This window comes from Pleuronectes platessa, chromosome 2 (assembly GCF_947347685.1).
Source record: "Pleuronectes platessa chromosome 2, fPlePla1.1, whole genome shotgun sequence".
Taxonomy (NCBI): Eukaryota; Metazoa; Chordata; class Actinopteri; order Pleuronectiformes; family Pleuronectidae; genus Pleuronectes; species Pleuronectes platessa.
The window spans coordinates 25,745,518-25,759,233 of NC_070627.1; the positions used below are offsets into that span (position 1 = coordinate 25,745,518).

Sequence of the window (13,716 nt, forward strand, 5' to 3'; positions counted from 1 at the left end):
CCTCCTGTCAGCAGTCGAGGTTCAGACCACTCCAAAGAAGATAGAAGCAGAAGCATACTTTTGTTGATACATTTGTATCAACGATGCAAATTTATCAACAAAAGTATGCTTCTGCTTCTGTTCAAACACACTTTAACAGGTCGAACAGGAGAGAGAGAGAGAGAGAGAGAGAGCGATGTTCACGACATGGTTACCTCTGGAGAGTCCTGGATATTTTCTCCTACTGTTGGTATTGATGTGTTTGCTCTAACCAACATTTGTGCTGAGTGTGAGCTTGCATGGTTCTGCTGAGTTCCGCTGGATGGATGCTCCCTCCCTACTCTGAGTGTTTATGCACCCCCCCCCCCCCCCCCTCTCTCTCACTGTACGTGTGTGTGCGCTCCCTGGTTATATAAGCCACCATCACAAGGGTAAAACTCTGGAGAGGAGCACAAGTGTCGATCCTAGAAAGGGATAGAAGAGACAAACGACTGCACTTGATTTCACTTGGCTGTGAGTAACACTTTCCTCCTGTGGCATGTGATTAAACAGAGTTGAACGTGTAATTTACAGTAGAGCAGGACACTGTTTTGCATGCACTGTAATCTCATCTGTCTGTAATGCAACACAAGAGTCTGCAGTGGCAGATGACTCAGCTGTTAGCGTTTGGAGCCAGGATGAGCAGTGAAATGCAGAGGGAATATGCAGCAAAGTGTTTGACATACACAAATCTGTTTTCTATGCCTCTGGTAAAATATAGCTTTTAGTTAAAACTGATATTTCCACTTTTTACAGTGGCTCTCATTGCTTGTGTTATGACTGACCCAGAAGAACACAAACATTATGGCACAGACTCAGGGGGAACCTGAAAGGAAAAATTGTCATCAGGTTTCTTTCTGATATGGTATGAATGAGCTACATGGGACAATAGTGGTAAGAAAAAATTTAAATAAAACACAACTATAGTCACTACCCCTCCCTAAGTAGTCAAATGAAACTAGCCCCTTGAACCATCGTTCCTATACCAATGTGCCAGCCCAGGTTGTTTTCCTGCTGGATGATTTCTGACAGTTGATCCTTTGTGATGCCTCCTATTCAGGATGGACACAGGGAGGCTTTGGCCCCAGCTGCGGTGCTGTGAGTCAGCAGACTGGGTATTATGGTGTTTGGGTTTGGTATCAAGGGCGATGACTCAGCCCTGGTTTAATTTTGTGGGACCAAACATTACGTCCGTCAACAGCCTCCCCGATCAAACCCACAGTCGTTTGTTTCCAACTCTACTAAACACTGCAAACATTTCAGTTGGATTTGAGCTGTGTGCTGATTCGTCCAGACAGCCTGATAGAAACTGGAGTGAACACATGTACTGACCCAATTTGCTCTTTCCTTATTTTATGCATACAGGTCCTGCCTTCTCTGTATGAGCTGTAATCATGGCCAGAAACCTTCTGAAGAATCCCAGTGGTGAAGGTAAGGTGTCCTTTTATTTAGAGAGGATCAGCAACTATGTAGCTGATTGATTTAGTATGTGAACTATTTCTTAAGGCATGAGTGTGATTTCACTATCCTTAAGTATAATTTTAATTTAGAATAGATAGAAAATTGGGATAAGATTAGTTCTGGTCTTGGTCATGGTCTTCCCTTGCTGGTCAAACTTGATCAAACCTCCCGTTGTAATTGAACATGGCTCTAAGTATACACAGTAGACAATACAGCATACTACTATTGGCAGCGTGAGACTGTGCATTTCCCCTCCCAGAACAGCTGGAATTCTGGGAGCTGACGGAGAACGGTGGAAACCAGTGGATGGTGGAAGACATGCCAGGAGACTGTGGCCACGACTTCTGCAGTGATGGAGTGACCAAGTACTTTGCGACCTCATTTGAGTGAGTGACTATCAGGTTTGGGTTAGGTCTGGCTATACCTCCTTAAGGTTAGAGTTTGCCGCTCTTTGGAGCATCCAGTCTCTAGTGTTTATTTAAAACTTTTTTTTATTGCACAATCCCTCCTCTGTTACTTAGTATTTATTATATCTAATTTTTTTACCCACTTTTTAATTTAGTAATTTTCTTTATATTAATGCACAAACATACCACAGCAAATTCCTTGTATGTTTAAATCTGCTTGGCAATAAAAACAGATTCTGATTCCATTAATACATTCTCGAGAGGAGCCCTAACAATAATAACTATGGTCTATAATAAGCTGCTTGTAGACAACTTATGAAACAGCTTGGAATAGAACTATGACACTATTAATGCGTATCATTATTATGATACGATTTAAATATATTTTTATTTCAGACTTTACCTATGTTTATCAGTAAAAGTATGGATGGTTTGGATGGTTTTCAATGGAATAGAATAGTTAAATAAAAAAATAAGATATCGAAGGAATAAAACTCATCAATCATCAATCAGATTATTATAATAGCTAAAAGAAAACAACTTGCTAAAAACAGATGAAACTTTTGTCAGTGTTAAAGATTTGTGCTTTGAAATACTTAATTATGTATCACGTGTCCATGAGAAGAGGGAGTTTCATAATAAAACCAGGATTATGTGCCTGAAGTTGTTGAAGATAGAGTTATTAAGTCTTCACAAATGGAGAAATAATTGGGTATTGGACTTTTCATCACAAAAACTGACCCTATTTATTTTATCATTATTATGTTGTCTTTTTAATTGTATAGTTGGATAATACAAAAGTCAATTAGCCCCATAATAAAAGCCATCATGTTACACACAGGAGTATCTTCTATTTAATTTCCATTGAATATGACTTATTTATAAATGTGTGAGTATGTCCATATGAAGGTGAGTGAGTTACTGTTTTCATCAATCCAACACAAAAGCATTATGGTTTGTGTGTCCCAGGCTGTGTCTGAAGAGGCAGGTGATTGACTTGATGGCAGAAGGTTACTCCAGTGAGCAGCTTGACGCTCAGCCTGTCGTCAACGTGGAAGACTGGTGAGACAAAGACAGACTGAGAATGCATGTGGACACAGTGGATAGGTGTGGAGCATCACTGGTTAACGTTGAAGCTCATCCTGCAGGTACTGTGGGAGGACAGACTGCGGCTGCACCTACCAAATGACCGTGTCTCTGCTGGATGAGAATCACGAGGTCATGCAGGAGTTTAAACCTGAGCCGGTGATTCTCGACCCCGACAGTGACGACTGCTCGTGGAGACAGGTACACAGACACACACACACTAACACAGACACACACGTTTGTGCAGCTATCTTAGTGAGGAAACTCATTGGCATAATGCATCCCCTAGCCCCTAACCCTAACCATCAAAACTAAATGTCTAACCCTAACCCTAAACCTCAACCTAACCTAAACTTAATTCTAACCCTAACCCCAAAACCAAGTCTTAACCGCCAAACAGTTCATTAATGGTAGTGGTGGTGGTGGGGGGTGGGGGAGTCACAAAGTGAGGACAGCCTAAATGTCCTCACTTTCCCGAAATGCCTGGTCTTCAAACTGGTCCTCACAAAGATAGCTTTACACACATACACACCCACACACATAGGCACACATAGTCTGCATGACTTCTGAGGATATTACTTGTTTAACATTGGTTTTCTGAAGACTCACTTTAACCTTAACCGTTGTTACTATTTGAAGTGTACATAAGGACCTATGTGTCCTGCATCCATTTGGATCATAGGTTGTGTACATCCTGTGAAATTAACGCAACACACATGTGCGATGCATTGCCCCAATAAAGGTCAGGGCACTAGCGAGGCCTTGACAGGTTCAGTGGGCACGTCATCAGGGGCATATCACCTTGGTGACTTGCTTTTTGTCCCCTCTCTGTTTGAACCTCAGATCAGCAATTCATTTTCTGAGTATGGCCCCGGACTGCGCCACATCTCCTTTGAACATGGAGGACAAGACGCCAAGTTCTGGAACGGCTGGTTTGGAGTGCGGGTCACTGGGAGCTCTGTTACTGTTGAAGTCTAATTGGAAAGAAAAACAAGAGAGGGAGGAGAAGGGAAATAAAGAAAACGCAGAAAGATAAAGAGGGGAGAGAGGCAGGGGGATATATTAGGGTACAGAGTGGGGGGTATGCACCTACTGTAGCTTTCACCACTGCACAGTGGTTTCAGAGATTATTCAGACCCCTTCACTTTTTACACATTTGATTGTTTTGTAGATTTAATTTTAAACCATTTTATATTTTTGCAAATCATACATTCCTGCAAATTAAAAAAATTGAAATGCCTCATTTGCAAAAGTAGTCAGGCCCTTTGCTCTGACACTAAATACTGTGGTCAGGTGCAGCTTTAAATTACCTCCACTAGTGTCAGGACATTGAATGCACCTGTGGATAAACTGAATTGACTGGATATGCTGTAAATTGGAACAGCACATGTGTGTCTATAAGGTCCCACAGCGCGCAGTGCTTTCAGAACAAAAACCGAGTCAATTCCAATGAACTTTCTGTAGACCTCCAGTAAACATATGGCAGAGGTTTGAGTGTTTCCAGCAGCACACTGACCACAATAATTGTGAAATATGGGAGAACCTGGTGGTAGTGTCATGTTTTGGAGGAGGTTCTTAGCAGCAGGGACACAGAGACTGGTCAGAATAGAGGGAATTTCACCTTTCAACACAGCAATGCCCTGGGGGCATGTCTCCAAGACAACACAAGGGATTCAGGACACGTCTCTGACTGTGGCCTAGATAAAGTTTGGACTTTATCTAGGCCATTAGATAAAGAACCTTTGTGGAGAGTTTAAGACGTTAGTTCACACACTTCCTCTTCAATCCGATGGAGCCTCAGAGGATCTGCCGAGAAGAATGGGATAAACAGCCTTAAAACCATCTGTACAAAGCACTTCCACCAAATTTGAGGTTGCAATTGCTGCTAAAGGATCTTCTTAAAACATGATCTCATTAAATCACTGTGGATCATTGAGTGTAGATTGATGGGTAAACATTCATTTTATTAGTTTAAAAGAGTGAAAGGTCTGAAAACTCTCTGAATCCACCTTATGTCGCTGCTCGTGCAGTGTAAACATGCAGCTGCTATGAAGACTTTAGTTACTAATCTAGTACTATGAATCACCACAGAGCACTGTCATGGTGACAGCTTGGCTTTACTTACCTTAAAACTACTGCTTACAAAATAGTCATGATTCCTGATCTATAACTGAACTACTACCTCTGCACGGTGACATGTGCTTGGGCTAAACCACATGACTGATCGTTGTAATCAGTCAAATATGAATTAAAATGATAAAATAAATTGTCGTCTACTGTACTTTCTGTTTAATCAAGTAAAATTTTGCTATTAAGATCTAATCAACTGAATAAAATGACGTCAGACTGTAGGTGGAAGTAGGTGGGTGATTTGATTTGGACAGTTTTTACTTACTCAATTTCAGTGCCCAATGGCTTTGTCTGATGATGATTTAGCCTCTTGTGGCAATGGCCAATATTGTGGGGCTTCTGGTGCAGACATGGGTTAGTGGGCCAAGACTCCATCTTCTGTTCACCATACACTTTTATCAGTGGGGTGGCGGCTGGTTAATACAGGGGAATTGGGACATCCGACATCCTCCACTGTCATTTGGCTGTAAGTTCATAACGCAATGTATAAAATCCAGCAGAAACAGGTCAGTAGCGTCAGTTAATGTTCACATGAAACATCTGAATGAAGGAAAACTTATACAAGCTCAGTGACACTCAGTTTGAGTGTTTCCGAAACTGCTGATCTCTGGATATTTTCAAAAACTCTCACCTAATTCACATGATATTTACTCAGTTTTTAAGAAACACTGAATTCAGATCTTGAGTTTGCACCAATATTTAAAGTGTCCCCCTGTTTACCTCCACTAAGGTGGTTATGCTTTCACCATCCTTGTCCGTTTAATTGTTGTTAAGATTATGCAAAAACTACTCGACAGCTTAACATCAGAGTTGGTAGAAGTATGCAATTTGGTTCAGTGAAGATCCTGAACCATAATCATGGTGCAGATCCATGAATGTTTCATCCCTTTCTTTAACATCGCATATTAGTTATTTTCTCTGAGTTGTTATGAAGAATAGAAAACATGCGATATGAATATCGACCATTAATGTGAGGCCTGTTATGGAGGATCATAGATGACTTAAGTATAAATAAATAAATGAATAAAAATAAAAAAGGTTAACAGTGGAAAAAGTGGAAACACAGAGCTTCTCTGGTCACATCTGCTCAGAGATCAGCGGCTTCATGATCAGAGCAGAAGCTGCAGGTGGTTTGTACCGAGCTGGAGTTTCTGTTTCCTCCTTCTCCTCTCGGCTCGCTCCTTGTGCTCAGTCGAACACAAGACGTGGCGCTCACAGTCAGGACTACTGACACCTAAATCACCCCAATAAAAAATAACCTTAACTAACTCTATGAACTTGAACTAGTTCATTTTAAGTGTGAACTGGCTCAACGCTGCAAACAGCTTCTGGACACGAGTCAGCATTGAAAGGCAGAAGAAGGAGGACTGGATCATTACACTCCTGTGACCAATCCTGCATGAGGTTGCGCTTAGGCCCGCCATTCTCATTAGCATACGGACACAGAAATGTAGAAATAAATGTGGAAATAAATAAATGTGGAAATAAATTTAAGAGATTTATAGATTTCTGTACTATTTATTTCTGTATTTATTTCCTTTTTTATTTATTTCTGTATTTATTTATACATGTATTTATATATATATTTATACTTAAGTCATGTATGGTCCTCCATAGCCTGGCACATGTTGGCAAAATGTCTAAAGAAACTAGGCCAGAAAGAGAATAAAAGAAGTTAGTATAGTTTTATGCTCAGAAGGTTTCTGTCAGCAGTGTAGGCTAATTTAACCAAATTATAATTAGAACATTTACTCATGTATAGCTATTATTTAAAAATAGGTGTGTTTACTCACGATAACTTCATCCAGGATCAATAAATCAAGTTCATTGGATGACAATTCAAATTATATTTAAATGTCTCAATACGCTTAGATTCAACATATATGCAACATGTAGACACTATCAAATAAAAACAGAAATTTAAAAAAAACTCCTCGGCAAATAAAGGGCACTGTTTAGTTTAAAGCTACATGCTTATGAATCAGTAAATTAGCTTAAGTTCAGCCACTCATTCTTACAACCCCTGGCTGTGAAATGCAGTCTTTCAACACTAGCTGTGGCTGGCTGCCAGTTTTTTCAGTTTAGTGCAATATGTTTATTTATCACGGCCCATGTTAAAAAGTCTAGTACGTCAAAAGAGCAACAAAAACACATACAAATAATTTAGATGTAATGCTGTGAGCAATGTAGTCACAGACTGAGCCTCAGAGGTAAAGGTCACAGACTAAAACTTTCAAACACTGATTGTGGTAATAACTTATAAACAGAGACAAAGGGACAAAACTCATTCAAATGGATGACAAGGACTTGAGTTGGATGCTCAAGTTGAGCAAACTCATGAAATGTAACATTAACCAAGTACTCAAAATAGATCTTATCTACAAAGTATTAACCTTTAACTGTCCCATTCCTTTGTTATCAACACTGTGGTGTCTTGAGTGATTTCAATTCAAGTTAATATGAGCATTTGACCTATATAACATTTAAATGTGAATGTGGACACTAGTGGAAAGAAAAAAAAAAGGTACAAAAACTCTGTTGCCTGAGTTACATTGCCTCAATGCTACAAAGGTTGATATTGAAGGAACTGAAATGTCAGTGACTTGACGTGTCTGTAGGAAATATGAAACTCTGCTTTCTGCTCTTATTATGGACTCGGGTCACAAACACATCAGGGACAAAGAGGATTGTTTTGAACACTTCCCGGGAAGTACAAACAGCATTAAATCTAACCGAATATCAGCATGGAAATGTAAAGCAACTTTCAGACATGCACTGAACTCCGGTTAATGACAAATGTCCGAATGGAACTTTCTCCTGGGTTTCAAAAAAGTATATTTATAAATATCTCAGAATAAAAAAGTGGTGCCACACTGATTAAGAAGTCAAGAGAGCCTTTGGTGATTAGGGCTGAAGCCGGTGTGGATATGCAGTAAACTAAAATATGTGATTTCCAAAGAGCCATCAATATGTTGCATCCAGCCTCGGAATGCAGTGCCACCCTTCACCTGAACACTGCAGAGATGTATGTGTTGTTGAGAACATGTCTGAGCGGAGAATCTCCTGCTGCACTCTTCATATGTGAAAGGAAAACTCCGGAGAAGGTCTAGACCCCCTCATCCGGACATTCTCTTTGGAGTTCATGTCTGAAAACGACTCAAGTGTGTATGCAACAGTGTATGTTGTGTTTTCGGATGGTTTCAGGTGACCTTGTCCAGGTGAAGGACAAAGACAGAGCAGGCAGGACAATCTATTCTCCCTGTGACTGCATCTGTTTACAGAAGGCCTCGAACTGCTGCTGCTCCAACTCTGTCATCACCTTGTTCAAGGCATAGATCTGAAAATAAAGACGGAGGCAATGTTAAGTATTTAACTTGGACATCAGATCAGGTTCATGATTGAGGAGTAGTGATGAAGTGTGTCACCTCGGCTCTCTGTCTCTGTTTGAGCTCTTGCTGTGCAGACTTCTGCCTGGCTCGGTCTCCTCTGGTCGGGGTCGAGTTCAGCTTCGGCTTGTCCTTACGGCAGGCGGGCTCCATGGCAACAGGCCTTGATCAACCTGAGGAGATTCAAGAGAGCTTGATATTTTTTGACACAATCTCACAGACTGAGCTGGTTCTCAGTTATAACACAATCAACCAACAACAACATTGAGTTCCTACTTAAGTGCAACATACAAGTGATCAGCAACGCCCCTTTATCAGAGGATAACAACTCGGCACACACACGCACACGCACGCACGCACACACACACACACACACACACACACACACACACACACACACACACACACACACACACACACACACACACACACACACACACACACACACACACACACACACACACACACGACAACATCTGAACGTGGCTATAATCCCCTTAAATAAGTGATGCTCTGTGTTGTTGAGGTGTGAAGTACATAGAACAGTTCATTAGTCTTCAGTGTTAATGTGAAAAACTTTAGCAATAGGTTTAGATTCATCCTATTGACGGTGAGGCTACATTCCTCAAGCTAACATTATTATCACACTGACAGACAGACCGATAGTAACGTGAGGGACGCAACATGTTTATTAGCAACAATAACACTTGTAATCGACACTTTCTGTCATAAACTAGCCTCGTTACAAAGGTACAAAACATCGGTTTCTATTTTGTATATTTCTATTCTGCTTAAAGTCTGATATTAATCCTGGTAGGTTTCACGTCAGCAAATGAAGTTGATGCTAGCTAACGTTTGACTTGCTAATGTTAGCTAACTGTCGTTTAAATTTCCTAAAGTAATAACTCAGTAACAGTACCATGTGAGTCCAGATAATGGAGCACTTACCTGGGAAATATAGGAGCTGGAGGAATATTATAAAAAACAAAATTCACTTAAGTTAGTCAGTCAGTTGACTGTAACTAGCTTCTAGCCTAGCCGAATCAAAGCAGCTGTTCCTAGTGTGCCACCAGTAAACAAGTCCGGGTACAAAAAAACGTCTGAATAAATGTTCCGTTTCCTGGCCTATGACTATAATGACAATTTAGCTGTGAGGGTACTCCCTGTTTAACAGTGTTGTGCACTTTAGAACGACGAGCCAGACTCTTTGAATCCATTTCTACATTTTTGGACTCAATTGAAGCATCATACATTGTGTAAATCTTATCTTAGTCAGATTTGACGGTAAAATTCTTATTACACATTGAACTCATTATAAACCCAATGATTCTGTATGGTAGTCGGTAGATCACACATCCATAAATGTAGAATGACAAAAAGGAACCCTAATTTCACCCTATTTCTATATGAATTTAAATAATATAATTAAGCAACTTAGAGACACTAAAGAGTAGCAACTGTTCAAATGAACAATAACAAACGGGTTCCCTTCTTTTTTACCTCTTGTTGAGGTGAACCGGGGTTGGCGTTCTATGTAAACATTGTAACGTTTACCTCCAGCAAGGACTTTTTCTTTACCCCTCTCCGTTTGTTGGTTTATTTGTAAGCAAGGTTTCACTCCAACAGTCAAATGGTTTTCTACAAAACTTAGTGGAAGGATGCAGCATGGGTCAGTGAAGAGGTCAGCGAAGAAGCCTTTACATTTTTCAGATAGGGACCAAGGGGCTGGTCCAGTAAATTTCTTTAAAACATTTTTCAACATAGGGAAATAGGGCTTAAATTTTCTTAATTTTTACAAATTAATGGTTCTCGATAAAAAAGTTGTAGTAGGCAGAGTTAAGTGCTGATATAAGTTTGTATAATTTGGTGCAGTATGATTGAATTTAAGGGGAATGTTGGTCCGTGGCCGTTCATTATCTAAGTCTAGTATCTCGCAACAGCTTATGCTCACACTCAACATGGGAAAACAAACCACCGGTGGTAAAGATGTCTTTTAGAAGTCTGTCAACAACAACAGCTGAGGAAAGATAATTCACAAATTTTCTTCAAAACTTAGGCTGAGATGAGTTTATGCAGGGGTCCAGTCAGTGTCCTCACACAGAAGAAAAGAAAAGAAGGTGGGAGTACTTTTAGATTTACCTATTTGACCATTACCAGCTATCCCTGATTTTACAGTTCATCTCCGTCCAGCTCTGACCACAAGATGTCGCCCTTGTCCAACAGTCCACTGACATCAGCTAAATGTAAGAGTATTTTGAATAGCACAAATATTCTTAACATAGAACATCTTTTACAATAAGCTAATGTTGTAAGTAGCATGTGAAGAGAAGAGAATATTGACAGCAGAGCCTCTAATGAAATAATAATACTGTTGAAATCTTTGGTCTGAACCCCTGATTGCTGATTAAAGGGCAAAAAATAATAACTATAAAACAATCAAACAGCTTCCCTGTATTTTCACTCTTGATTTAGAGCTCATAGCGGATAGTGAATACTCACACCATATATATGCACACACACACACACACACACACACATACATACTGCACACACTGCCCCCTCAGGGCTCCTCTGCAGTGCATAAATCAGTTGGGTGAGGAGTGAGCCTGACACAAGTTGAAGGGTGGTCCAGGACACATTTATCACCTCTGAAACAAAAACAGTCATTATGAGAGGACAGAATAACTGAACACTCTCACATACGAGGTGGGGAAACCATCCTCTCGGACCAGGCTACCTGACAGCACTGGTAGTCTCCCGTGTTGTTGTGAACCTGAGCTCTGAATGTGTGCATGTGTGCCCTCTGGCAGCAGCTACACCACAGAGATTTATCGCGTGGCATACCAACGGTTTACCTGGATTTATCCTCCAACTACAGGAGAGCGCTCTCCCCTGGAATAATATCCTGCCAAGAGCAACTTCAGCTGAACGCTGCAGACAACAGCCAGACCTGCTGCTCCATATGCACATAGCAGCATGAAGGAAAAACACACGTGAAAAGCCTGGAAATCACCAGCAGAGGTTGAATGTGCTGCTGAACTCACAGATCGGTGTGTTTGGTTCAAAGCACTGCTTCTAAAAGTTGTATTTCCAGGAATGAAAGTAACAATGATTTAATGCTGATTCCTGTCAGCTGTTAATGTGACACACAAGTTGTTCTGACTCAGATGTAGCTGATGAAATATTTGAAATGATCTGTCATAAACCTCCAGAGCCGGGAGGGTTGCGGGAAAAATACCCAAAACCCGAAAGGACGTGGTGTGTGTCATGTAGTTTGGGTTTATTTGAACGAAACAGTCGACAAACTGGGCAGTTAGTGAGTTGTCAGCTGTCAGAGACGTGTGCCACCCACAGAAAGTCCAGGGTGAAAGACGTCACAGCGCTGACCACACTGTCTGATTGACAAGTGATTTCTGGGAAGAGCAAAGCACAAACAGCCGCAGTAATGACAGGACCCAACTTAGCAGCAAATCACAGGAAGAAGGTGGAGCACGGCTGCACGGCTGCATGGCACCACAATGAACCTGCTGAGATGTTGTTAATATTGTAAGGATGATGTTAGAGAAGCTCATGTGCTGCATTTAAGACAGAGACATTACAGTGGAGGGTTAGAGATGAACCCTTTTCATGAGGTGAATTTATTGTCTGATAACTATAGTGCAGGGCCCGATGTAAACCTGCCTGCTTGCCTGTCCTTTGTTAATTCTCCAGAGCTCCTTCAGAGTTATTCCTTGTCAGTAGTGAGTCTTTTTATTGTTTGTCCTGGATGTTTTGTGCAGAGCTTTTTATAAAGAGTCTATGGTTCAGATTGAAGTTACAGTGTCATGACACAGAAAGCTTTGTGTTCATCTTACCTGGTTCATCTGCAATGAATATTTTATCGCCAATGTTTTTCATAAAACAAAACTGCATTGGTTTTATTTCAGTTCACGTGTGTGGTTCATATATAAGTTTGAATGATTTACTGAACTGGTTTTATTTTTTCATTAATTGCCTGTTGGCTATTTCAGAGATCAGTTGAGTATTCACACAATCTGCCACTGCACTTCCCTGGGGCATTAACAATACACAAGCCGAGTGTGAAGACCATGAGGTGCACGGTTTGCGAGATATGCATTCCATAAACAGACACATGTTTGTGGAATTAGTAAATTGATGAAGATTAAAGGACAAGTGATATTTTCACTTATACTGCAGGATATATAATATGTGTCATATAGATCATTTAAGCAGTAATACCTTTGCATCATGCTTACAGTGGATATAAAAAGTCTACACACCCCTGTTCAATTTCAAGGATTTTGTGATGTAAACAAATGAGACAAAGATAAATCCTGTCCAAACTTTTTCCACCTTTAATGTGACCTATAAGGTGAACAATTCAGTTGAACAACAAACTGAAATTTTTTAGGAGGAAAAATAAAAAATAAAAAACTTACAATAACCTGGTTGCATAAGTATGCACACCCTCAACTTTGTTGAAGCACCTCTTGATTTTATTACATCACTCAGTCTTTTGGGGTAGGAGTCTAATAGCATAGCACGTCTTGACTTGGCAATATTTTCCCACTCTTCTTTGCAAAAGGGCTCCAAATCTGTCAAATTACGAGGGCATCTCCTGTGCACAGCCCTCTGCAGATCACCCCACAGATGTTCAATTGGAATCAGGTCTGGGGTCTGGCTGGGTCATTCCAAAACATGAATCTTCTTCTGGTGAAGCCATGCTTTTGTTGATTTGGATGTGTGCTTTGGGTCGTTGTCATGCTGATAGGTGAAATTCCTCTTCATCTTCAGCTTTCTAACTGAAGGTTTTGTGCCAAAACTGACTTGTATTTTTTAACTGTTCATAATTCCCTCCACCTTGACTAAGGCCTCTGTTCCAGCTGAAGTAAAACAGCCCCAAAGCATGATGATGCCACCACCATGCTTCACTGTGGGTATGGTGTTCTTTGGGTGAATGTGCAGTGTTGTTTTTGCGCCAAACATACCTTTTGGAATTATGGCCAAAAAGTTCAACCTCGGTTTCATCAGACCATAACACATTTTCCCACATGCTTTTGGAGACTTCATGTATGTTTTTGCAAAATTTAGCCGGACTTGGATGTTTTTCTTGGTAAGAAAAGGCTTCTGTCTTTCCACCCTACCCCATAGCACAAACATACGAAGAATACTGAAGATTGTTGTCACATGTAGTACACAGCCAATCCTTGCCAGAAATTCAGGGATAC

At 40.6% G+C, this 13,716-nt stretch overlaps 2 protein-coding genes across 3 annotated transcripts; one reads left to right on the forward strand and one right to left on the reverse strand.

The window, feature by feature from the left end:
• Nucleotides 1-368: 368 nt before the first annotated feature.
• Nucleotides 369-4,003, forward strand: fbxo2 (F-box protein 2). Of its 2 annotated transcripts, none has more exons than XM_053443484.1 (6): nt 369-492; nt 1,384-1,449; nt 1,739-1,865; nt 2,856-2,948; nt 3,035-3,173; nt 3,816-4,003. In XM_053443484.1, the coding sequence occupies exons 2-6, from the start codon at nt 1,413-1,415 to the stop codon at nt 3,948-3,950; spliced, it is 531 nt and encodes a 176-aa protein (XP_053299459.1). In that variant the 5' UTR covers nt 369-492; nt 1,384-1,412; the 3' UTR covers nt 3,951-4,003. The 2 variants fall into 2 exon arrangements, with proteins under 2 accessions (XP_053299459.1, XP_053299468.1); XM_053443493.1 differs by having other exon boundaries at nt 417-492; nt 1,744-1,865.
• Nucleotides 4,004-6,929: 2,926 nt separating this feature from the next.
• svbp (small vasohibin binding protein) lies at nt 6,930-9,573 on the reverse strand. The gene is made up of 3 exons (XM_053437079.1): nt 9,437-9,573; nt 8,528-8,661; nt 6,930-8,439 (listed from the first exon to the last, which is right to left on the reverse strand). Exons 2-3 carry the CDS (start codon nt 8,639-8,641, stop codon nt 8,353-8,355), a joined length of 201 nt encoding a protein of 66 aa, XP_053293054.1. The 5' UTR covers nt 8,642-8,661; nt 9,437-9,573; the 3' UTR covers nt 6,930-8,352.
• Between the last annotated feature and the right edge of the window lie 4,143 nt (nt 9,574-13,716).